This window comes from Pholcus phalangioides, unplaced genomic scaffold, assembly GCF_987345545.1.
Source record: "Pholcus phalangioides strain wild (caught in Gottingen) unplaced genomic scaffold, Ppha-v1.0 ptg000024l_1, whole genome shotgun sequence".
In the NCBI taxonomy this organism is placed as follows: Eukaryota; Metazoa; Arthropoda; class Arachnida; order Araneae; family Pholcidae; genus Pholcus; species Pholcus phalangioides.
In genome coordinates this window covers 8,957,099-8,985,070 of record NW_028301616.1, presented here as the reverse complement: position 1 = coordinate 8,985,070, position 27,972 = coordinate 8,957,099, and the positions used below count along the sequence as shown (strand labels likewise).

Sequence of the window (27,972 nt, the reverse complement as noted above, 5' to 3'; positions counted from 1 at the left end):
ATACTGTTTTAAGAAATCAGTACAGTACTGGATTTATTTATATATTGATGATGAAATTCAAGAGAATTTTGTTATGGATGAAAAGGTTATTTTACAGCATGAAATTATTGATTCATTCACCACGAGGCAGTCGATACAGTCCACCAGAATACACCAACTTCCGTTCCTTGACTTTCTTATCAAGAAACTGTTTCATACCTTGGAGGGTGAATTCATTGGTATTCGTGCCTTGCATAGCAAACATGCGCAGCATGCTGTGAATCCTTTCTAAAGATAGAGACTCCATGTTCGTCAGCATGCCAACTATATATGACCAGAAAGTCTGAAAAGGGGAGAAAAAACCATTACAATAACCTATGCTTCAAACAAGCACAGAAATGATAATTTATAAATCTAAAATGAAAAATTATGTACATCCAATAAATGGTTATTTACTAAAAAAAAACTTTTTTTAAAGCAATTAACACATGTATAATAATGATTGTCAAGTACAGTATTATCAAAAGTTTGCCTATCACACTAGCCATCTCAAAAAATAATGGCGTGTAAAATACCTTGCGGCCATGTTTAAGGAAACAATGTTTACATATGATTTTATTTTATACTTTTGAGCTGAGCTATTCCTAAAATAGTCATAGCTGAAAAGTCGAAGCCCTCTATTATCTCATAGAATTTTCTGAGTATCAATATCTATTTAAGTCAGTTTCCATAGACAAATTCCCTAAATTTGACAGCCACTTCAGATCATTTATCAATGAAAAATGATCTTGATCCAAATTACTACAAATTATTACAATCCAAATTGATCACTAGCAGAGATGGCAAAAGAACAGAATTACTTAAAACGTAATGTATATCTATGGAACCCATAGATAGATATTGGGGGGGGGGGGATCATCCCCTTCCCATGAAAAATTGCATTATTGCCATAGGTGGGAGGTTAGAGGTGGACAATCATCCCCCCCCCCCCTGTTTGAAGAACCTGTATTCACTTGTAATGTAGCCTACTGTTTGTTCTGAGAAAACCTTGCTGAAGAGAATGGTTGGCCATCAAAAAGAGGTCACTTCCCAGGGAGGTTTTATGGTAATCTTGCTTACTACCTTTGGATAGCCACATAGCATCAAACATAACTGCCGCTTGAAGTAATAAAAACCTCTCCCCCCCCCCCCATTTTGGTATTAGCCCTCAATTATGGAATCTGAGCTTTATCTTCATGTAGAGTAAAAATACAGAACATGGGGCCATTCAAGTATCACGTCAGTCAGCATCCAGCATCGATGGGGGTGGCTTCGGATTTGCTGACATTTGATGACCGGGGGGGGGGGGGGCTGTTTGAATGATGCTTATATGTCATAAACTACCACACTACTAAACCAGACATATTCCTCTGCGGAATTTCAAACGAGTTGGTAGAATGTGTGTGTATGTGTAGTAAACCTTCAGTGATGTTTGTTATGTGTATAGTGCTGCCATCCGGCCTGTTGCTCTCTGTGGTGAGACGTTTTAACAGGAAGATCGGCTCGCATTTGCATCTTGAAGTTGCGAACCACAGAAAACCAACTTCAGCCAACCACCACTGTGGCAATGGTGGGACTTGAACCAGGGATTCGTTCCATAAAAAAATTGAAGTATTCTTAATGGCATCTTCACTAGGAATACCAAAAACGAGAAAAACCTTTCCCTAGTTTAAAGACACCTGAAGTAACATTCTCCCATTGATAGGTTTTCTGTAGACCTCCTTGTCTAGTGGACTGTCCCCCATGTCTTGTCTCACTTACGCATTTTCCTTGAGTGATTTGCTGGACTTAAGTATATAAGCGAATACATGCTCTTCAAACGGGAAGGGGGTGTGTTCACAAAGGGTATGCATGGTGATTGGGAGGGATTGCCTACTTCCACCATGATGCCCGTGTGCTTGTTAATGATTCAATTTTTCGTGAATGATGGATAGTCACCCCTCTCCTCTACTGTCTATGCTCCTGTATGATATCGGCGAGAAAACAAGTTGCAATGATTTACAGGACAAGCAAAGAAACTGCTTGTGAAAACAATTTTCTTGTATGATAGGAAGCTGTGACTGCAACTGGCTTGTGCGTAGATCGGCCATTAAAAAAAAGTAGCAAACATATTTGGTGTATTTATTAAAAATTTCCCTGAAATAGTTGATCGCGTGTGGGCCGACCTTGCACTCTGCAAAATATTTGTAATGATTGGCTAGAGCCAAGACCAGACACATCTGTTGGTTGATTGGTTCAAATGGTTGTTTTTAAGCAATCATCTTGCTCTTGACCGATTCACATCTTTGGGATGTAGAGAAACCATGATGAAGACGAGAGCTCAGTACTTTGCACCAACTAGCAACTATACCACTCCAATTAATGCTTAACTTAAACCAGTAATTAATAAACTTAAAACGCAAGCTGAAATATACGTACATCTCTGATTGATCCCAATATTATATGAGGTGGGGGTAGAGCCAACAAAATTTTGCTTTTGCTGACGGAAGGGGGGGGGGGGTCAAAAATGGCAAAAAATCTGCTGACGCAGTAGTTGAATTGCCCTATACTTAGAACAGCATAAAATTTACCTGCAGCTCTTCCTCCCTCTGATCATGAGAAGATGTTGCAACAGACTCCATCTCCTCTTCTATCACAACCACAGATTCTTGTGACGTCCCTTTGTGCTCTTCCACCAAAGCGAAGACATCCGGTTCCCTTTCCTTGAGGATACCATGGCTTTGCCAGTATGTAATCTTCCTCCTTAGCACTGATGCCTGTATTTGCATCTTGCTGCTCAGCTCTTCTATTGTCCATTCAGCTGCACAACGTTCATAGAGAGATGAAACAGTCAGGGAATAATTTGAAATGCAATAAAATTAATTTATAAAACTCATTAGAATAGCTGTTTGAGAAATCAGTAAGCTTACATTTTTCTTGAAAATGCCACAATATTGTTGCATGAATCGGGGTTACAGACAGTTCCAATTTCTTATCCTTCAGTTCAATTTCGATATTCATCTGACCCAAATGAGGCTTCCACACCAGGGTTCGATTACCTTTCAATGCCTCGAAAGCAGATGTATACATCTCTAGATGGTGCCAGACATATTCGGGCAGCTTGAATTTTTCTTCCTTGAATGGAGGCCAAAACTGAGCTGATAATATCATAGCATTGATGGGAAAATCCTGTTTAGAAAAAAAATAAAAATATTAAAAGACATGCTTCACTATGTACTGAAAATTTCTGAAATTGGCATTGAAGCCACTAGACTCTATTCAGAAGCCACTGATATATATATAGGCGGCACTGCTATAGAGAGATTTCATGCCGCAAAACCACAATGTTACACATCTAATCTACATTAGAGCAAATGGACCCCCAACTTTCAATATTTAATGTAATGAAAAAGCCAAAAAATTAATCTGAAGAGGAAAAAGGTTTTATTACACGATTGTCATAAATTATTGGAACATACTTGATCTTTTATTTCTTTAACATCTTCAGAATTCAAACGAGTATTGATTCGTTTGGAATCAGCAATGTCTTTCAACATAACATCACAGTAATGCATCTGCGACTCTCCAAATCTCAACTTCAACAACTCAAGGTATCGGAGCTCTTTCTTTGTATTGAATGAAAATGAGTTGAGTAGGCGATCAGCCAGCAATGTCCGATACTCATTCACAAAGACTTCTTTGGTGCCGTAGATGTTCACCAGCATACTAATAATGTCTGAAGATCGTTGAGCTTTGGCGGCTCTGCCTGCGATAATAAACAGCCATTCATTTAGTAGAATATAATTTCACCACTACAAATATTAATTCCTCTACAGCAAAGTATTATTTCAGGGTTCCCAGCAAACTGGAAAATCAGGGAAATTAAAGATGGTAGGGAAATATGCAAATATTTCATAAAAATCAAGGAAAAGTACTGTGATGTGAAAAAACTGAAACTCAAAAAAGAAAAATTTGAAATTAGGAAGGTTAAAATTTTGAATATTATATTCCTTTCTGTTTTGGTCAGGAATATGATCAAGCAGATTTCACAGGGGAACCCTGTATTTATTGATTCAGTATCTTGTGTCTTTATATTTTTCTTGAATTTTAATGAACCAGAGCGGTAGATTGGTAACTTGTGTGATAAAATCATTCCTGAGAGTTTGCTCACATATTGAAACCCAATTTATATATGTGTTCTATGCTTCTAAACAGTTAATAGTTGTAAAAAAATTAACTTGTTGAAAGCTCCCGCCACCTTTGGACTTTCTCACCCCTTTCACATTTATCAAATATTTACTCACAAGTTTGAGTATTTTTTTAGATATTTTCTGTTCTCAATTTGGATCATTGGGTATTTGCATTACAGGAGAGCCTAAAACTTCCATGAACCTCATTTTGACTCTGTAAAAACCAAAAATTATGAAAATATAACGAAGAATGTACACCCCTCAGATAACAGTCTTACTTGGATCAGCATCAATCGGATCAGGCTTCCACGATTTCCAGTCGACGCTTTCTTCATCACTCATGTAGTCGTCTTGGAGTACCAGAGGAGCATTTTTCACTAATTCGCTCGCAAGATCTTCACATGTGTCATCAGTCAAGCTGCTGACGATGCACCGAACAGTGTCATCTCTTGTCCTATATGAACAAAATGTTTTGAGTAAAGTAATATCTGGTTCGCCATCAAAAAAATTCAAAATTATTTTACATATTTTTCAACTTTACTTCTTGTTCTATAAGAATTTCAATATTATAAGAGATTTGAAAAAAAAAAAGCATCACAAACTACAGCTGCTGTAGTGGAAAAACTTATGGAGGATTCATATTTTACGGCAAATGTGAAAATTCATGACTGAAGTGGTTTTTTCAAACTTCTCTTGTGTAATTTTCTGGATGTAATCAGTGCCAGTGTATAATCATGCGAATTTCACTGCTTCAGAGGGGGGGGGGGGGGGAAGTGATCTCATTATCCACATGTGCAAATTTAGGGTTATTATTTTTTAACACCAATAATGAAATCTGATGGAATGGAAGGTGTTGATAGCATTTTTTTTTAAATACACAGCTGATGCTCATTATAATGATCCCCCCCCCCCCACATCCTTCTGTCTAAAAGAAATGGTATATTGGGAGGCCATTATATTGAAAGGAAAATGTGTTGGATAGTCATTGTATGAATACATTAGGGACTTATAGCACAGCTCACTGTAATGGAATGGTTGCTAGTATAATGTATGGTCGTTACAACGAGTGTATACTGTAGGATTTTTTTTGTTTTTGTAATATTTATTTATATAACAGTTATTGTATGCCCATACTGAGTTGGCTTCTGACCTTGACATGAGAAGGGAGGATTAATTTTTCAAGGAGAGGAAACAAGGGAAGGGGGAAAAACTCACTACTAGTGCAAAAGATGCCAATGGAAAATACCAACCTGCTCCTTTTCACCGAAAGAAGATGAATGAAATCACCCATCCTGACGTTTCATGATGTAGCCAGAGGCCAACTCAGTGTGGGTATAAATACCAATCCCCAAGGGTGAAAAACTGCAGGCAATATACAGTGGTCTATTAATGCTGAGAAGTTCAGATGTTTTTAGTTCAAACTTTTAATCTGTGTAATTATATAATTACATTAATACTCAGAAAAATCATCAATGCAAAAGGCAAATACAAAGAAAAATCACAACCATATTTTTATGGGCATCTTTTTATCAGCCACCTCGTTGGGCATTTTGCCTGTTGTGGCGTTGTATTTGTATTTGTATTTGTATTTGTATGGGATAGACCAATCAGCTAGCTCCATTTCACAAGCAGCCAATCAGGATGGTATGGCAGACACACGCAGGTGCTCAGCTTCATTCTGGTCATGATGTTTGACTTGGACAGACATTTTTTTTCTTTCCGCTGAGCAACTGAGAGGAGAGTTAAGATTTGGTAATCAATCCAAGTGGGATCCTCGGTCAGCTTGATATTGTATCCTCTGAAGATGACACCCACAGCGTGTCCAAATGCATAAGGAGTTTTGATTTTTCCTAGGATTTGCCTTTTTCATTGATTATTTTTCTAAGCATTCTTAGGCAAATTTTACTTAATCTTCCAAATTACACTAATACAGTTATCACACTCATTATGACATAACAATCACACCTTATTGTGACCATTCTTTATGAAGATCCACATAATAAGTACGAAATGTTTTCCTATTCATCCCATATTATTTGCCATCCAATATAAGGACCTACAAAGACCACCCAATCCTATACAATAAATTCAGATTAGTCCCCCTGTCTTTTTTTGTAAAGAAATATCCGAAAGCTGTATTTTTCATTTGCCAAAACTGTGTTTGACATTTGATATGGGGGAATTCTGTACCAGCGGAAAAAGAAAAAAAAATCATGATTCTAACACCATAAATATGTTTAAGGCCACACACATTCCAGTATGTATGGATTCATTAGAAATTATGCAGAGGAACATGTACGGGGTGCATGTATGGTTGAGTAGTAGTAGTGATACATAGGTGGCGTGCACATAACAAATTGTTAGCATTTTATTATTTTTCCACCTGATGCATTTTCACTGCAACTGCTTACATTACAACAAAATTAATAATATGGTTTTTATTCCATCCAATATAAATTGTCTTAAGAAGCTAAATTTTATTTATTTTCAAAATTTTCGCTATAATGACTACCCAACATAAGGCCAGTTTCTCATGGAAATACAAATACAACGCCACAACAGGCAAAATGCCCAACGAGGTGGCTGATAAAAAGATGCCCATAAAAATATGGTTGTCATATGTTTCAAAAATACAGCAACCCAATTAAAAATGCAATTAACACAAATTACAAACAATATATACACATGATAAAATATTATACAATGCCCATAAAGAATACTTATGGTTGTCTTATTCTAAGAATGGATAGCTTCTCGATTTACCCCAACATGTTTATCGTATTTCTTTTTAAACGTGTCAATTGTGTTACAATTTACTACCTCCGGGGGTAAGCTATTCCATTTATTAACAACCCTATTGGAGAAAAATTCCCTGCGACACCATAACCTTGCATTTTCCCTCACCAATCGATACTGGTGTCCCCTTGTAAAAGCAGTCGATTGGCGGTGTACTAAAAGTTCATGGTCCATCCTATCCATCTCATTGAAAATTTTGAACACTTTGATCATATCTCCTCGACACCTGCGTTCATCCAATGTAAACATATTCAAAAAATGAAGTCTTTCTTCATAACTCAAGCCCCGTGTGCCAATAAGGACACGCGTAGCTCTTCTCTGCACCCCTTCAACCAAGTCTATGTCCCTCTGTAGGTATGGTCTCCAAAACCTTACAGCATACTCCAGTCCAGGACGAACTAAGCCTCGAAAAAGCGGAAGAATGACTTTAGGAGAACGCGAAGAGACCTTTTTGAAAATGAGACCAAGCATTCTATTCGATTTTTTGACAACCGCTGAACAATGTTCAGAAAACTTAAGTCGCTCGTCAATGAGAATTCCCAAATTGGTGACTCTAGTTGAAAGAGTCGATGGAACGGGGGATTATTATAACGAATGCAGACTGTACTAGTTTACAAAATTTTCATCTCTATGTAGAAAAACTTTGTTAATGGGAAACCAGACTCAGGCAATTATTTCGCTTTAACTAAACTTTGTTATCCGTTAAATTAAAAAGAAAACAAAAACACAGAATCTTGTTGAATCAGAATCGGACCTGAGATATTTTGAGATTGGCTCCCCAACCAGCTGGAGAATTACACTTGATGGATCCAGAATCCTAAGAGCTTTGATGCACGAGATGTAAGCCGTTAAGATATCAGCTGTATTCACACCTGCAACCAATAACACACATTTTTGTTAGTACAAGTACATACAATAGCATGCATAAGTACAAGTATTCACTGGAATAACAAAATTTAATGAAAAATTCATCATTAGAAAAAAAGATAATGCAGGGAGGAAAGATTATACATTTGAACTTCTCTGAGTGGGTAGGTATATTGTGCTTTTAGCCCTATACCACGTATACAGGGCTGAAAACACAATATTCACATACAGTGAGTCTTCAACAGAATTGAGATTTTTCCCCCGTTTAACACAGGTTTCTACTTAATGAAGGTTCAATTGACATAATGTGTAAAATTATGTAACAATTTAATGTGTAATTGAAATAAAATGAAAATGTATATGAAGCAAATAATTCAAAAACGGATAAAATTAATCTTTACAGATATATTTATATAGATATATATTAGAGATATAATATATTAACACTATGAAAAGTGCTTTGGAACCAAAGAGTAATATCGTTATAAAGGCAATAATCCTTATACAGGATTTTCACAGTATAAAAATTCCATATCGACTGAGAGAACATTATTTACTTTGTGTCTGAAGATTTACGACTGAAAATTGGCATTCAGTTAAGGTTAAGCAATTTCAGTATTAGTTAACAGTATTCACTTTTCTGAATTTACTTTTGAATATGTTGCACACAGGACCAAAAAAAAAATCACTTGACCAGTTTATCCCCATATTGAGTATTATTCAATTACGGAGATATTTGTGCACAAACAGGGTGTCCCAAAATCAACTGATGGTTTTCAAAATTGGATAGCAAGAAAACGGTGACAGATATTAAAGTCATTCTTGCAGAATATAAATGTGCGAAGTCAGGAATTGTAGATTACCTCATTCATGTTGTGAAGGGTTGTATAGTTATTGAAATGGAAAAATTAGTTTTTTATATGGACAGTCTGTGCCTGAAACCCAATTAGAAGGTTGTTCGCTGTGTCTTCTGATGCCAGCAAAAAAACTTTCATGTTTTCAAGTGCAATATTTGGTGAGATATTTGAATTCAAAAATTAGAGGAAAGTTGGGAAAGAACAGCACAAATAAGCGAAAGAAACATTGTCCACTAGTTTTTGTTATTCTTTCCCAACTTTCCTTCAATTTTTGAATTCAAATATCTCTGCGAATATTGCACTTATAGAAGGTGAAATTGTTTTTGTGGGTATCAGGAGAGACATGATCAGATCTTTCTAATTGGGTTTTTGGACACAGGGTATCCATATAAAAAAACAAATTTTTTATTTTAATATTAATACTGCACAAAAACGATTATTTATAATGATTTTCCACAAAGGAATGACATTATTTTAAACAAATATAGTAATCTATAGACCTTTTACTACTAAACCAGACATGCACCTCATCCATATTCCTCTGCAGAACTTCTAACGAATTGGTACATGTTAGAATGTGTGTGTATGTGTAGTGAACCTTGTGTGAAGTTTGTTTTTATGTAATGTTTGTTATGTGTAGTGCTGCCATCAATTTTTTGAACTGTGCATGAAGTGTAATGATTAAATAGTATACCGTTGTAGACCTGTTGCTTGTACACACCTGTTACTGCCATAGCCCGAAATTTCCAAAAACTCCAAGTTCACAAACGGGCCAATTTCAATAAAAATGGCCCGCCAATGTCAGAACTTCTGGCTTTGGCCGGGCAGTTTGCAACGTATCTGAAAAATACATGCCATGACTGTGATGGATGGTGATCCTTGGACAAAGTCCAAAAAAAGGCATGATTCTGTGTCATCGCCAAGTTGTCATAATTTTTTTTTTCATGATAATTATGGCCCCGTTGGCTATGCAACCCTAACAGTCAAAGGAATCAGAATATTGATGTCTCAAATAATACCGTACTTAAATTTTTTATTTGCTATATCATTTATTATCATGCTTCCTTCATATATTATCACGTTTTAATATCAATTTTTTTGTGTTATTGTTTAACAATAATTGTTAAAAAACAATGACAAACAAATTGGCTAGTAATCCAATAATACAGTTGTCAATTTTACTATTGGAGTACTAGTCAGAGAGGGGTTTAGGGGTTGTCCTCTAACCGTGAACATGGCAGTAGAGGGGTCCACAGCTCTCATTATAGTGATTATCTCCATATCGATTCGCACAAGATACAAATCATATCACAGCCACGATGCAATAATAATTTTTTTCTAAAAATTTGACAGAAAAACTATATTATTAGTCAATAGTTTTTTCGCATGAATTTCACTTTTTTCTCTCTCGTCACATTTATCTAATTCAATACAGATACTATATTCAGCCATGTATCACATGTTGGCTATAAAAAGAAATGGATATGGTGCCTATTAGATGGTCTTACATCAGCACATTGAACATTGGCCATGGATCTCCGACCACTTCACGAACTGGCTGGCCAAACCAGAATAATTTTTGGAAATCACACTTTAGCCACACCTCTCATCTATTTTGCAAATTGGCTGCATCTTTGGCTTGCAGTAACATATATAAAACTGATTTCCTGTGTGTGTGTGTGTGTGTGTGTTATCTGCACACAAATCTACAATTTTAGACAAATTGTTGCCAAATTTTGTATATGCAACAAACAAAATCTGGCTTGAATGATAGGCCAGTGTTTCTCAACTGCCAGGTCCTGAAATCAGTCAAACAGGGTTGTGAGATGTTCATTGTTTCATTTTTGCCCATTTATTTTCCATTACTCCTATGTATGGCCTTTCCTTAAAATCACGAAAAAAAGATCAACCTTAGAAAGGTTGAGAAGCACTTTCACAGGCTAATTTAAACTTTTGTCAAAGCTGGGCAAAAAAATTGTAGGGAAACAATGGTTCTTAGGCTTCAACAATGACTTTTGGAAAGTTTAATTTGGTTATACAGTGGTTCTCAAACAATGTGTTTCAGACATATTTTTCCATTTACAATGGTTTGTCACTTCTTTAACGCTCTCATCCTATTGAAAAAACACAGGCAAGCACCGGGTATGATAGCTATTTAGTATAAATAAGAAAATAACTATGAACTGAAACATTTCAATGCTCCATCCATGGAGTAATTTCCATAATGCAGTGTATTTTCATTTAAATAAAATTCACCTGGATGCAGCAATCGCCTTTTAATCGTGGTTTTAAGTTCTTTGACTAACTTCAGACGAATGTCTGTGACCTCCATGCATTCACGTAAATCTTCAACAGCAGCTCTAGAGTCTGGAAACTCTATAATGATGTTGAAAAGTTGATCTAGGCGGATTTCTGCATAGGCGCAATACATTGTGTGCAATAGCCTTTCCTGCAAAGGGGAGAAAAAAAAAATTAACGGATGATAATTGTTTATCCTTCTTTCCCATTACAAATAATTTCAAAACCCACGGGAAAACACCGATAACTATAACATGTAATAAAAATTAATGAAATTGACTCCCCTTCACTGACCACCGATTTTCAACCACAGTTCCACAGGAACTTTGAAAACACAGTGACAGAAACATTTGATGCCACACTCAGTTTCAAACACTTCCAAAAAAGGGCTACCCTGTGCTGAAGCTCGAACAGCTGCGTCAAGACTTGACCCCGGGACAGCCACCTAACTTTGGTGTGCAAAAGCAAAGCATTACAATTTAACAACCTGTAGTTGGCAGGATTCCCCTTAATAAAGTTGGCAATTTTGACTGCTTCATCAAGAAGTTTCGCAAATTTGGAGGAATAAGTTTTGATGCAGGGTTCTGTCTGTGAATAGAGCAGTGGGTCCATTTCATTTTGGGGTGACTCCTGCCATGCATACATGAAGGCCTGAGTAGCAACCTTCCGTGGATGTTCCCCCATCTGTGGTGAGCTCATTGCATTTTGACCATTGAATTCCTTTTTCAACGAAATAATGATCAATTGCTTCAAATAGGTCATACAACCCCTTCAATGGGTGACAAATGAAAATATTTTCTTCGAATTCTCTTTCAAGTACTTATCAATTACAAGTAAATTACAATTATCAATTACAATTGCGCAAAACGTCTGTACTTTTGTCGACTTGGATAGAAAAGAATTCACAATCTTTTCGTGACTTACAACTGCTCACAACATCGTCTGGCATGTCCTGTATTTTTCGAGACACTGTATTATTTGACAGAGGTATTAAACTCATTATATGAGCACTTTCCTCAGTAAGCATGTATCTGACAGCATCTTCGATGCACGGTGAAATTAAATTTTCACCAATGATTATTATTTTCCTCATCTCGTAATATGACAGCTAATGTAGGAGACCTCTCGGTAGCTTTGCCAGAATGGCTTTTGGCAGATTCAAAATATGTTTTCACGTTTACAGGCGCACAGTACTTCATTTTGGTGCTTTAGTCAACTTCCGCTTCCACACAGATTAAGATTTTAGCCACTTTTTTTCACTCCAGATTTATCCATAGCGTAAATCATGTGTGAGTAGTAGGTGATTGATAGACAAGTTGCCGTAGAAAATTGTGAGTGCAACACGCACACACTTCAATACATACACCCACAACAAAAGTTAAACATAACACAAATTAATTCTTTGCTTTTATGCACACCCTGCCATGCGTCAACAATCAAATCTAAAACGCTGAAGAAAAGTGAGCCCAGAGGAAGGAGTATGCGAATGCGGATTATAGGTTGGGTGCGGGTGGGAAAGCCGATCCCCCCTTATAGCAGACTCAACCCCTCCGATATAGAAGATTTTATTGATAGGGGTGTGTTCTGCTACCTTGCATGGCATTGATTGGATGAGCATTGTAAGAAATGTTAACTCTCGCTCTGATGCCTAAACAGGTTAAGATATCGCACCTTGAGTATCAAAGGGTTAATGATTCCCTAGTTTGTCCTCGTTCTGTTGTGAGGACAGGCTATTCATTTGATGTTTAATCATATTGTGCAGATCCTTGATTGGAGAGAGGTATGTGTGATGGGGATGAAGGAAGTGTTGGTATGATACCTTACATAGTCTGTTTACTTTTGCTTTTTCTACAATGAGCGCACATTATCTCATCTGAAACCACTCTTGGCATGCTTCTTAGCTAGAGTGGTGTGACAGGATTAATGTAGTTGTATGCTGTTGCTATACCTCAATGTTTCCCAAAGTCTGTGATTCCTTTGGGCGGGGGATGATTGGAGAGACCAGGGGTAGAAGATACAGACACAACTTGGACACAGTTGGCTAAACATGGTGGGTGTTAAAAAAAAAAAAATTCAGTGTGAGAGAAAGGGGCAACAAATAAGTTTATACGGGACTCTGCTGTACCCAATATTTGTACTGAAGGTGGTAGGCTACTGATGCAGATGGCACTCCAAATCATAAAGCTAGATGTCAAAAACATGATTACAAAAAAAAAGAGAGAAAGTCAATAAGCACAAACCTTGTATTCATTGAATTTTTTCTTTTCACCTTCCAAACTGTTCTCATTGATGAAAAATATATCTGCTAACCATTTCATTGGAACATCTTGCAACCACTAGAAACACAGAAAAATAGAATGTGAATGAAAATGAGTCTTTCTGGTTAGTGAGAGTTTATATCCAGAAAACATATTTTCTGGATTTTATGATGAGGTGAACTCAGAAAGAAAAGTCATCTGGTCGGTCTCTGCAGGTACTCAAACCCAGGCCTCTTGCAAACCGGGCAAGCATGCTACTATCTACGCCACAGAAGACACGGCCCTGCCTTAATTATTTCATGCATTGTAGACAGTAGCATGCTTATTCGGTTTGCAAGAGACCTGGGTTCGAGTCCTGGCTGAAATAAGAAACAGATGACTTTTCTTCACCTGAACATAAAATCCAGAAAACAAGAAAATGTCTGTTTTCCTCTCTGATTAGTGTCTGTTATGCATGGAACCAAAAAGAGCAAAAAAAAAAAAAAAAGAAGAAACACCACCACCACCTCCAGTGGCAGAACTGCTTTATGTCAAAACGAAACAAAAACAGCAAACTTACACCTTTTAGAATCGGAAGGAAAGTCACTTCATATTTCTTCACACAAAGTTCTCGGATATAGGACCCGACATCCTCTTGAGCAAGATGAATGGGTATTCTATCTACAGCATTGTCATTCAACTGAAGTTCCCATCTGTTGGTGAAAAAATAGTAAATTAATATAAGATTCCACATAGAACTACTGTAAAAGATCACCATCTACAAGTAGATCAGAGATTTTCAAAGCTTGTAGAGCAGAGGTTCTTAACCAGGGGTCCACAGACCCCCTTGGAGGAATTAAGGAGAAATTTGAGGGGGGGGGGATTAGTAAGCTTGAATGAGAAAACAGTTCACTCATGGTTTTACATTGTACATACTGAATATTATGTTGTCAAGGGATCCACAGATTTCATCTGATTTCTACAAAGGGTCAATAGAATACTAAAGGTTAAGAACCCCCATTGCAGAGTGGCACCAAATGTGTAAAATGACACCAAAAATGTGAACAGCCGAATGGAATTATAAATGATGTATGCAGACACATAGAATGACACTGAAATTACGGGCATAAGGAACAGAAATAACATAAATCGTAATTTCAGTGGAATTATAAAAGATGTATAGAGACACATGGAATGAAATTACGGATGTAAAGGATAGAAATAACATAAATTGTATAGGTGCCAATTCCCAGACATGAAAAATCTGTAGGATTTTATCATGTGGAGAATTGTGGAGATTGTTTGGGATTTCATAGGATAACTGACCATATGACCTGCTTTCCTGGGACATTTCCATATTTTTGTGGAATCCAGATTTTGTTCAAATAAAAATGCCTCATTTTTTCCGTATTTTCAATGAAACCTACTTGAATTTATTCACCGAAATCAAGGATTAAAATGATGTCAGCTATTAAACAAAAATTACGAATATTGTATTGTACATATTTTGTCATATTAAACATTTTTCTAGAATTCATTTTAATCCACTGTGATATGCACACAGTAGCACTTCATTTCCCGCGATTAAAGAGTTTTTGGCAATTTTAGCAGTAATTGATTACTTTGTTTGCCCACATTTTTCCTGAGAAAACTTGTGGCGTCGCCGCTGACGTGTGGGAAAAGAAAGCCACTTCCTCAGAGCGAGGATTGATGTACGCGTTCAAAGCGCCATCAGGTGATTATTCTAGTTATTGCGCAGTTCGTTTCTCGTCATGTATATAGGATGTTGTCCGTCCCTTGTGTAAGATATGTCTCTGTAACTACACGCAACCGATGCATCTCATAATTCCCGATAAACTGATCAGTGTAAAATTGTGAAGGTCTGAAAGAGCATTTTTTTTCTCAAAAAAAAGTTAAAGAAAAAAATTAGTGTATTTTTTTCCCTTTGTGGGGCCTCCTTCCCTAATTCGGCTCAGGGCCCCTGGAGCATTGCCCCAGCTTAATTACAGGCCTGGACAAATGTATGAAGACTCGTGATGCATATTCAAAATGGTGACAATGTATGCACACAAAACATAAAATGGCACAGAAAATGTGGATAACAAGATGGAATAATAGACACATAAAATGGCACAATATAAATAAGAGCATGAAATTTCTTAAAGAAGCATACATAGACACATAAAATGACACTGAAATTACGGACGGAAGGGGGAAGGAACCCATAAAACATTGATGAACGGTAAAAATGTACACACATTAAATATAAAATGACACTGAAAATATTGATAACAAGATGAAAAAATATATATACTCGTACATATGCAGACACACACACATATCATCCTTCTCATGTTAAAAGCAAGAATGTGCATAGTCTTTGGGGAAAAAATGTGGGAAATGACAGTTAAATGCTTATTCTACCATTGTTACTCTATGGAACTTATTTTTCTGAAATGTTTTTTAACGTGTTTCCATAGGGATACACATTTGCATTTCAGGCAAAACTTAGATAGCAAAATAAGGTACCTAACCAGTGGATAAAAAAAAAAGGTGAAAATTTGCATATTCAGGATTCTAGCATGAAGCGGATGATAAAAAATGACATAGAAAATATGAACAACAGGGTGGAATCGTGAAAACAGCATATTCACACTAAAATGATGCTGAGATTATGAACATAAGGGGTGGGATAGTAAAAATGTATGCAGACATGTAAAACATGGATAAAATGGTGTAATCATGAAAATTTATGCAAGCAAAACATAATATGACACTGAAAATGTGGACACGCCAACATAAACAAGCCTGGTAAAAATAGCTATGTACATAAAACGATTACATTTGCTTATTGGTTTCGATAAATCGTAACATCATTTCATCACAGCAGCAAGATCGGGGCTTCTGCTCACATCCTGTGCATGTCATGCGATCCTCAACACGAGCGATACCTATGATTAATTGAAAGGAAAAAAATAAATTCAGTTACTAACCATAAATAACATGAAAGTTATGACAGCAGCGATTTTACATTATTTGTGGTGATGAACACTTGCAACTGGTAACGCCCACCTAAGCACAGATATATAATATTAATTTTTTTTGTATGATGTTTAACAGCAGATATTACAAAATCTACTCTTCATTCAGTGCTCATACACATTTTTTTCTTGTTGCTGTATTCACCTGGAGATATCGTACCAATTTCATATACTGTAAGTTATACACAATATACTGATAAACTTTTCCTCATTATTCAATGGTAGAAATAGCTTACGAGAAGGTCCTTTCCATTGGCCATAGTATACTTTGAAAGCACTTGCATAGTAATCATTCAGCGTTTGCCAGAAATCTTGTTGAGGCTCTGTGTACATCACAGACCGTAGTATTATTAACATTTCTTTCCGGAGCGACCTAATGTGAGGTTTCTGATTCGGCTTCAGTTCGAATGCAATCTTGACTATTTCAGAACTCTGCAAAGTATAAAAAGTCATAACAAAAAAAAGAAACCTACAATATAATTGAGAAGGTGCATTAACAATGAAAACAAATGATAAAACAATGACACAAATACACGACACAATAATAAAATACACATCTGTCATACCTGGTAAATGTTAAAAAGAAAGAAGTTGTTATTCAAAACTTAATAAACTTTATAGCTTACTATAAAGTTTTTTGACTGATATGTGATAATCAGGGTTACTAATGAATTGGCAAGTTTTTAGTGACTTCTAAAGGTAGTTTTGTTTATTTAACTAGACTAGATGTGGCTTCAGCAACGTTTCTCAATCTATGATCTGCGATGATGGTACAGGTGGTCCCCAGGCAGACTTGATAATTTTAATCCTAACTGAATGAAAAAAGTATATAAAATAACAAATATCCCATACTAAATATGAAGTATTGTTGCAGCCCAAAAAATGGAATTTACGACGAGTTACCTAATTATTGCTACAATTGCGGGAGGGAGAGGAAATAAAGAACAGGTGCAAATCGCAGTAAACAAAAATGTATTTCAAGAGGGGAAACATTCATCATGACTAGAGGGACTATTTTGAATAAGAAAAAATGTAAAACTGTAAGTTGAAATACAACAAAATATGGGACATTGGCAATGGTCACCAAAAAAGTTGCAATTATTCAGAAAAAAAATGTGATTGTCACATATATGCAAGAATTGTCCAGGGAATTAAAGTAGACATCCATGCCCGACATGCACAACCAAAAACAAGAACACTAACCACTCGACTGCCTCAAATGAAAATTTTCCCCAGCTTTTTGTTTTCTTTGTGACATTTGGAAAACACTGGTTCAAATCCTACAACACCAATTGCCACCTATCAAATTTTGTATTGAGAAGGTTAAGAAGAGTGTAGCAACATCACTCAGAACCTCCTTTCAGAACCTCAATTAGAATTGTAAAGTATTTCACAAACTAGGTTTATTCAGGAAAAAAGAAGAGGGTTTTTTTGTTAAATGTCCTTTTCCTAGCTATTTTTTTTGTGAGAAATACATAATTGAAAATTATTTTCCCTTTATCATGTGTTTAGACACTTCAGAGACATCTATTATTTCTGTTATTAAGCATGTTTTCAACATGAAATAATAGATGTCACTGAAGTGTCTAAACACATGATAAAGGGAAAATAATTTATAGTGACAATATATTTAACTTGCCATAAACTTAGTTTTTGGCAAGTGTTGTAAAACATTTAAAAATGTCTTTCTTCTGGCATTAGGTTAGCAGAAGCAAAGGTTTGATTAAAAGTTAAGGGGGGGGGGGGAAGTAAACAAAATAAAAATTTCTTTGTTGAAACATCAAGCTACAGTAATATTTCATCTAAAGACTGCTATCAGAATGTAACTCGCGCTCTAGCAAAATAGAGACATATTAGAAATTGGTTCACCCCATAAAATTGACGAAAAAAGAAAGAAAAGAGAAAAATAAAGAAATAAAAATACAATTGACAAAAAAAATTGTTTAGAGTATTAGTGCTTGTCCAAGTTGAAAATTATCTACCAAAATAGATGAAATATGCCGCAAGTGCCAAGTTATAAATATCAAGTTAAGTGCTGAAACAGGCACAATGCCTTGCTGGATTTGCCTATTGCTTAACATGGTTGAATTTATTTTTTCATTTATTTATGTTTTTTCACCATAAATTTTTAACAAATTTCTTTGTTGACTATATTTCCTTTATTAGGAGATAAAGAAGTGTCCTCAAAAAAAATTTTTTTTTGGATTTTTTGGTTGTCATTGTTCTTATAATTTTTTTTTTTTCAATTTTTGTCTAATTTCATGAGAATGACCCATTTACATTTATAGTAACACATATATAATTATCATAATTATTATAAGTTATGAAAATGATCATACATGAGTTTAATAAAGTTTGCAAATTCAAGTGAGCTTCGTCGAAAAAAAAGCAACAAAAAACAGAACAATTATAAAAAAGTATGAACGTATAAAAATACTGGAATGCCCAGTAAAATGCTACTCATAATGTAAGTTACTGGTCTGTTGAATCATTACAGATATTTTACTGGTCCTTTGGATCAGAAAGGTTGAGAAATTTTGCTTTAGTGAATATGAGTAAAGTATGGTTGCTTGTTTTGGCAATGAGCTCAATTATGGTATCTTGTTCTATTAAAAAAAAAAGAAAAAAGATTGCTTGTGCAAGCGACAATTGGAGACGGCAAGAATGACATTGGTATGTAGAATGGAACTACGGTTAAGAAGCAAAAATTTTGTACAAATTTTGACTCTGTTAATGAGCGATGACTCTGTTTGAGCAAAACTTTTGTGTTTTGTTTATTTAGTTTCAGGTTATCACAAGTGAGATGATGGTTTTTTGCTTTTGTCCACACACGTACTACTACTACTAAACTATACATGTACCTCATCCATATTCCTCTGCAGAAATTCTAACAAATTGGTACATATTGGAATGTGCATATCCGTTTTGTGAACCTAACGTGAAGCGTTTCTGTGTAATGCTTGTCATGTGTAGTACTGCCATCTGCCACCAGTTTTTCTAACTATGAGTGAAGTGTAATGATTGAATAATTTATCGTTGTAGGCCTGTTGCTCTCTGTGACGAGACATTTTAATGGGGGAGATCGGCTTGCATTTGCACCTCAAAGTTGGGAACCACAGAAAACCAACTTCAGCCGACCACCACTGCGGCGATGGTGAGGTTCAAACTCAGGACTTCGCAATGCGAGTCCATCATTATGACCACTCGACCAACACAGTGGCACAAACATACTGTGAAATTGTGGGTAGTATTCTCTCCTACGGTCTCTGGTAGGCATACCACACTTGAAAAATCAACACATGCAAACATGACTGTTTATGATACGAAACCAAACTTATATGTAGCATTGTAACCATGTGCATATGCGGTGCATTTAAATGGTTTTTTTTTAAATTCTACTTGGAGAAAACTGAAATTGTTGCATTATCGAATGTGATTTTGGGGGGCTTGCTCATGAATAGGATCCACCACTTGTCGTAGAGATTGTGTCCTTGAAGAAGAAGACGGTTACACGGAAGACTTAATTTGTTCTGTGCACGAGCACATCTGCAGAATGAATTACACTTGTTAACCAAAGTTCCACTGTATATACAGTAAACTCGCGGTAACTCGAACTCTGATTGCTCAAATAACTGTTTAAGTCGAAGTTTTCACTTGACCCAAGAACTTTTTCCATATTTTAGTGTTTAAATTTTCCCTTAACGTGAAGTTTTCTTCCTCTAAGTCTTGGGAATGAAATAAATTTAAATATGTAATAGCATTTAGTAGATAGAATTTAGCATTTATCAACAGAATTTAACATTTAGCAATAGAAATCAGCATTTAATAACAGAATTTAACATTTAGCAATAGAAATCAGCATTTAACAACAGAATTTAACACTTAGCAATAGAAATCAGCATTTAACAACAGAATTTAGTATTTTATCAATAGAAATTAGCAGATTCATTTGTCTGCTTGCAAAATGTGAATGACTTTCTCACGAAAGAAGAGATAGACAGTGAAAAATCACTGAATTATTTGACTGAAAATAATCTTGTATACCTTTTTATTCATATAGTTTGTTGTACATATATGTGAGTATCATGTATGTTTCCTTTTACATTATAAAATATGTACCTATGTAAGTTTATTTCTAAATATTTTCATTCGATAATTAAATATGATTAAAATAGAGTAACTTTTCTTCTTGAATTTTTTCATTTCCAATATTATGGTTTTACTAATACAATAATAGTGCTGTTACTTGAAGAAATATTTCTTTTTCCAGTTCTGAAATCGGAGATTCCAATAACTCGAAGTTTTTAGTTGGTTGCTGCACATTCAACTTATTGAAATTCGACTGTATGACTAAATGATGAATGGTACGTACTCCAAATAAACTTTCTAACCCATTCTTATTGTTATTTGTTAATATTATGATAATACAAGGTGTGCAAAAATGATTGGCCTATTCTTAGGATGAATTTTTTTTAAAGACAGGAAAGCAAGTGTATCGTTTGTTGCACTGCGTTCGGGTGCAGCAAATGGTACACTTCAATTGTTTTCTGTTTTTCTAAATTCATTTTTTAAACAGTAACTATTCATCAAATGATGTACCTCTATTTCGTGGGCGATTGATAGATACTCTTCCACGTCTCTATGCAAGCTTCCTACAGCACATGGGAACTTGAAAAACGCATAATCTTGATTAGCATTGAACGACGCCCAAAACTTTCGCAACACCACAGTTTCCAAGTCATACCGGTACATGTCTGAAACCCAATCATATAAACAGTTGACAATGCTGGTCTTGAAAGAAGCATTCAATACTTTCATATTGATGAACTGATTCGATTTAAATGATGTGCATCTGGAGGTTGCCTAAAAAATTGGGGGAGGAAAATAAAAGCTGTATTAAATTACGTGAAAACCATGAAAAGAAAAGACTTGAACTAAATTCCTTATGGCTATAGTATAATCCCCTTTTCCTTGCCTCGGCTTTGACAGTATCTGTTCTGTGGAGTTTGAAAATATCCCATACCAATAATGCCAGTTTCTCGAAAACTACTACAAAAATGACTACTGATTGTGAGGGGGTTGATGCTTTCTCATCAAAATCTTACCCGAGTATAAGCCGACCCCCCCCCCCCACTTCAGGAATGAATTTTTCCACAAAAAAATTCGGCTTATACACATATTCGGCTTATACACAAGTACGGTATTATACAGTATATATATTTTTTTTATATTTGAACAAGTTAACACATTATATATATTTCATTGTATTATTCATCATATTATTATTGTGTTGTATTGCTGATTGAATGTCGTTTTTATTAGTTTTTTTGTGTGAACAAATTATCAGAGTTTCCATTATTCTTATGGGGGAAGTTTGATTCTCAATTGTTTATAAACAATTCAGATAACAAGCACATTGGTTGAACGAATTAAGCTCGTTAACTGAAATTCCACTGAATATTAATCCCATGATTCAAAAGATCTCTCATCACATATTTTTTTTACCAAGTTGTCATATTTTTTGTGATAATTATGGTCAGTTATTGTTAGCTACGGCAACAACAACGATCAAAGGAATCGGAATAACAATATCTTAGGGATAGGTGTATATAGGGTCTCGACCCCTTATTAGTCTAAGACATAATTTCCCAAACTTTTTGTCCCATCGCCCCTTTTTCAGAAATCTTTTTTCTCTCATGGCCCCCCCCCCCCCGCCCGACTCATGCGATCTCATAGGGGATCCTATGTTATACTTGTGGCCTCTATCACCGCCCAGGACCATTCCATCGCCCACTTTGGGAAACACTGGTCTAAGAAGTGTGTTTTCATTTTCGTTTTTTTTTGGTTGCGTGCGTTTCATTCTTGGCGACTTTTCGACATTCTTTTGGACCTTTTTCTTGCCAAAGAAAAAGAAATCGCCAAAACACAGCCAAAGAAAAAAAAGGGATTATATTACAGCTGTTCTCTGAATTACCGTGAAATGATACAAATTTCTGGTCAAATGATTGACAATGTTTTAAAATTAAATCATTTTACCTGAGGAGTTTCTTTAGGCCATTTATTGGAGACATGGCTCCATGTCTTCTCTAATAAGTCTATAAAATCATCTTCATACGCCGCCATGTCCGAGACCATGGCTTCGCTCTCCACGTCCATCATTGAACTGGACGAAATCCCACTTCGGAGGGATTTTTATTCCCAACAACAAATACGATGTTGAATATGGCGCTGTGGTACACCGAGATTGTTTGTAAACATATATACCTCTTCTTCAGTATTATACAGGGCTACCGTTACCAGAGTCGCTCTCCTGCTGTTTATCACTTATTTAGAGAAACGTACTGCCATCTACTCAGACGGACAACCCTCTACGCAGAATATTTATTTTTTAATTTTGTTCTACACTTCTAAATGCAGCAACAGCTAATAAATCTCGTGTAATAAATTCTCACGTAAGTCTTCACTTTGAAATGTCCATAACCGACCGGCTCAATGCGTATGGCGTATCTTTGTATCAGTCAACCTAAAATTCATGGTTTTCAGTGTTGATAATACGCGTCCAAATCAATTCAGCGACGCATTTTTCACAATCTGCAAAAACCTCGTGGATTTGACAGTTGGAAATGATGTCTAAATGCCAAAGATTTGGGGTTCGAGTCAAAATGAAAATGTCAAATAATTGATGAAATTGTGCGCTTCGTATAAATGAAATATTTTAATATTGAAAGCTATATATAGAGATTAATATTGTTACTCTATCCAGCCGCTGTGGTGGTCGAATGGTTATAGTGACGGACTCGCGATGCGAGGATCCGGGTTCGAACCCCACAGTGGTGGTCGGCTGAAGTTGGTTTTCTGTGGTTCCCAACTTCAAGGCACAAATGCGAGCCGATCTCCCCGTTAAAAAGTCTCGCCACAGACTTTTCAACAGTCCTACAACGATAAATCATTCAATCATAACACTTCACTCATAGTTAGAAAAACGAGTGGCAGATGGCAGCACTACATATAACAAGCATTACAGAGAAACAAAAAACTTCTCGTCAGGTTTCACTACACGCACATTCCCGCATGTACCGATTCGTTGGGGGTGGGGGTGCATGTGTGGTGTAGCAGTAGTAGGTAGGCCCTCCAACCACACATTTTTGGCATGACACATTTTGGCTTCAACATTTTTTGGCACAACAACAAACAACAAACACGTTGTATTTGTATTTAATCGTAACCATAGTCAAACGTCTCATAAATGTGAAATTTTGTCATAAAACTGAGAGTGAGGCCCGAATCCCTTTGCGCACAAGTGGAATTTCAAGGCATTTACGCACAACAGAGCCCCTCTTGGCCATTTTTCTTTTTTTTCTTCCCCCCCCCCTCTTTTTTCTTCCTTTTGTTTCCTTCCGAAATTTATAAAAGTAAAATGACATAATCACTATAAAAAGTACTGTTTTCAGATCAAATTGCAAAAGTTCAGTTACTTAAGTAGAAAAATATCAGATTTTTTTTGGTGGGAATATAGTCAAACCCCATTATAATGAACTCCAAGAGACCGGAGTAATAAAGAAATTTCGTTACAAAGGAATTTCAGATTTTTTTATTGTTCCTATTAGAGACATACCGAACTAGAAAAAGTATCCAAATCACGTGTCCAACTAAGATACGTCATTCATGTTGCAAGGGGTGGTCTAGCAAAAAACCGCATTAAATGCGGGTAGAATGGTTTCCTCTCATTAATTTTTTCCCCAACTTTCTTTGAATATCTCACTGAATATTGCACTTAGAAACGATGAATTTTTTTGTTGGAGACCGGGAAACAACTTTCCAACTGGGTTTTGGGGCACAGTGTGTCCACATAAAAAGTTAATATTTTTATTTTAATAACTATATAACCCCTGGCAACATGAATCAAATATCTGAGTACAACACATTATTCGGATACTTTTTCCAACTGGAAGTATGCCTCTAGGACCAATGGTTCGCCAGTAAAATGCCATATCCGGGTTCGAACCCCACCGTCGCCGCAGCGGTGGTCGGCTGAAGTTGGTTTCTTGTGGTTCCCAACTTCGAGGCGCGAATGCGAGCCGATCTCCCATTAAAAAGTCTCGCCACAGAGAGCAACAGGCCTACAACGTTAAATTACTCAATCGTTACACTTCCCTCATAGTTAGAAAAACTGGTGGTAGATGGCAGCACCACACGTAACAAGCATTACACTGAAACAAACTTCACATCAGGTATCACTACACGTACACGCACATTCCCGCATGTATGAATTCGTTAGAGGTTCCGCAGAGGAATGTGGACGAGGTGCATGTGTGGTTCAGTAGTAGTAGTAGCCCCGCTACCTATGCACATTGTATATTAAATATAGTACAGGCTATTATGTGAGATATTGTGTTGTGTTTAAGCCAACTCGCGCGTTGCTTCGTTCGCCTGCGAAAGAGCGGCCACATTATGAACCAAAAAGCCACTTGAAGGTAACTTAGGTAACTTGTTATCCAACGAAATATCAGATTTTCACCGTATCAAAATTAAAGTCAACTTTGCTGACCTTTGATGATGGGGGGGGGGGGGGAGTTTGAAGGTTGCTTACGTCATCAACCACCCCTTTTTGAAGATATGAAATATTCGAAGCTGCTGCTGACGAAATTTTGCTGACAGGGGGGGGGGGGAGGGAGAAGGGGTCAAAAATGACTGAAAATCTGCTTACGTAATATACTTGAATGGCCCCTTATTTATATTTTCCGATGGGTTTGAAATCCTGATAATTAATCATTATTATGTTCACATTAATAAGATTCATGTGAACATAATAATGATAATACCGGGACATAATAATAAAAATCATATACCGGGTGACTCGAAATGTTACGCCGTCCGCCAAAGCAGTTTTTTTTTGCCTTGTAGCAGCATTTTTTCCACACTCCACTTTATAGTAATGTGCTGCCATCTAATGTCAAATTTAAAATGTTTTTTTATCTCATGTGGTGATGATGAAGCTTAAATTAAAAGAACTATATTCTTTATTCCGCTCAGTTCCTTATAAACAAAGCTCATAAACTGAACTGTATATTTGAACTGAAAGTTCGGTTATTTTATTTGAGCATAAGGATACGTCCAAAACAAAAAACCTCTTAATGAGCAGACGACAGACAAGACGTCGGTTCCCTACAAACTAAGCTCACAAACAGAACTGGAAGTTCAAACTGCCAGTTCAGTAATTTTTTCGGGACACAAGGAGACGCCCAAAACAAGCAACCTGGAGAGAAGCAGACGACAGAGATTATATATTACAGGAGGGAGCATCCAGCCACCGCGACTGCAGCGACATCAAATGCAAGGAAATCACGTCACTCGGTGAAAACAAACTTCCCGCCTGGCAATTTTTCCAAAGAATCGGTCTCTAAATATTGGGTTTTAAAGATTTGAAAAAAGGATAGAGAAGAACTCATCTAAAGAGAGATGAAAAGTAATTATTTTTACTTAATACCGGAATAATTTCTTTCATCATTTCTTGAATTTTCCTTCATTATTTTTTGAATATTCTTTCATTAATTCTGGAATTATTTCCTTTATTAATTATTATTTCTTTCATTACTTCTGAAATAATTGCTTTCATCAATTCTGGATTTGTTTCTTCCATTAATGCTGGAATTATTTCTTTTATTAATGCTGGAATTATTTCTGTCATTGATTCTGAAATTATATTTCATTAATTCATTAATTCTGGAATTGTCTCTTTCATTAATTTTGGAATTATCTCTTTTTCATTAATTTTGGAATTATCTCTTTCCTTCATTTTGGAATTATCTCTTTCCTTCATTCTGGAATTATCTTTCATTAATTTTATTATTATCTCTTTCATTAATTCTTTCACTAATTTTGGAATTATCGCTTTTATCAATGCTGTAATTATCTCTTACATTAATTCTAGAACATTTTCATCCATTAATGCTGAAATTATCTTTCTTTAATGCTGAAATGATAACTTTCATTAATTTTGGAATTATTTCGTCCATGCTGAAATTATTTTTTAATTTATTGTTTTATTAATTATTATTTCTTTCATTACTTCTGAAATAATTGCTTTCATCAATTCTGGATTTGTTTCTTCCATTGATGCTGAAATTATTTCTTTTATTAATGATGGAATTATTTCTGTCATTGATTCTGAAATTATATCTCATTAATTCATTAATTCTGGAATTGACCTATTTATGCCATAAGAAAAATAACGGGGGATCGGTTGTTTTCGCCAAGGCACGTGATGTTCCGACGAAAGATGTTGGGGGACACAGTTCTCAGCACTGCCAAAGCGGAGACCGCTGACGTCATACTCTCTCCGGACGGGGCTAGCCCCGCTCTCCGGAGGCTTGATTTACATACTGTTGGTGCTGCCATTTAATCTCGAAATTTCAGGCAACTCATGCGATGATGACCGAGAGAGAGAGAGTTCTTCGTTATTTTCTGGCATAAAATTTTTTTATGAGACGAAAATTTTGGTAAAAAAAATTGTACATTTGCAACAATCGATTTTATGTAGAAAAAATAATTATTTCTTTCCACAAAAACATTCGGACAATATGGATGATCGAACAAATAAGTGAAAATACGGATTATGTGGTCTTCAGATAGGGTTACCAGATTCAATTTACGAATTTTTTCGAGAATTTTTCAGGTAGGGCCTCCAAAAAATCCTTTGGCTCGGGGGCCTATGATGTTATTACGACGATCCTGTCTGTCAGCCCCACTCTTGTGGGGGTCATGGAATTCTAGTACCTGATTCCTTTACTTCTATTAATTTACATTAATTAAACAAAAACATCAATAAAAAATGCGAAAAATGATCAAAGTTATCGAATTGCAACGTATATTTGATGAAGAGATGATGAAGCGCTTTAAAAGTATGACAAAACTTTACGTCTGTTCAATATGGTTCGAGCCACGATGAAGTGTCAGCAGGTGGACCACGTGCTAATTATTATTAATAATTTATGAATTTTGTAAAATTAATTTAAATGCCATTCCCTCTCAATGGATCGTGTGTGATTACGATCGAGACTATCAACGCGTTCCTGAAATAATGAAAAAAAAAATGAGTGTGATAGAATTCGTTCTTTTCGTGAAAACAAAATTTCCCATTCAAGATTTATGTTCGTAACTCGAAAATTTTGTAAGTCGGGGAGCAACTATATAAAAATTTTTTAGAGGGGGCCGCAATTTTATTTATTTATTTTTTGCATTGGGCCGTGAAATTCTCCTAAGCCCGGACTGGTCTCCGATTTTTGAATTTAAATATCTCAGGGAATAATGCAGTTAAAAACATGTAATTTGTTTGTTGGGCTCAGAAGAGAAAGAGCAACAACCGTCTAATTGGAAGTTACAGGACGGGGGGGGGGGGAGGAATCGTATAAAAATTTCATTTTTTATTTTGTGTACACTGTACTTTCATCCTCAAAACTCGCACAGGGTAATTTCTGGTCACATTTTGAGAATTTTTTAAAATTAGAACCATAGCACTACGACCAACGGTTGATGAGATAAAGCTGTAACAACAATCCAAGGAGAAACCATTGAATCTTAGAATGGCCATAATATTACCAATAGGCAGGGCCCCAAGTAGTTAGGGGGGAGCAGGTGAGTCTGGTGCTCCGAGCGCATTAAAAAGAGGGCGCAGATTTAACCATTCAAC

At 36.0% G+C, this 27,972-nt stretch overlaps 1 protein-coding gene across 1 annotated transcript; it reads right to left on the bottom strand.

Moving 5' to 3' along the window:
• Positions 1 to 6: 6 nt before the first annotated feature.
• mr (anaphase promoting complex subunit morula) lies at positions 7 to 22,539 on the bottom strand. The gene is made up of 13 exons (XM_089250916.1): positions 22,320 to 22,539; positions 20,883 to 21,146; positions 16,520 to 16,715; positions 16,085 to 16,193; positions 13,823 to 13,955; positions 13,246 to 13,341; positions 10,964 to 11,156; positions 7,738 to 7,855; positions 4,466 to 4,641; positions 3,477 to 3,763; positions 2,928 to 3,186; positions 2,589 to 2,818; positions 7 to 322 (listed from the first exon to the last, which is right to left on the bottom strand). The coding sequence occupies exons 1-13, from the start codon at positions 22,440 to 22,442 to the stop codon at positions 113 to 115; spliced, it is 2,394 nt and encodes a 797-aa protein (XP_089107042.1). The 5' UTR covers positions 22,443 to 22,539; the 3' UTR covers positions 7 to 112.
• Between the last annotated feature and the right edge of the window lie 5,433 nt (positions 22,540 to 27,972).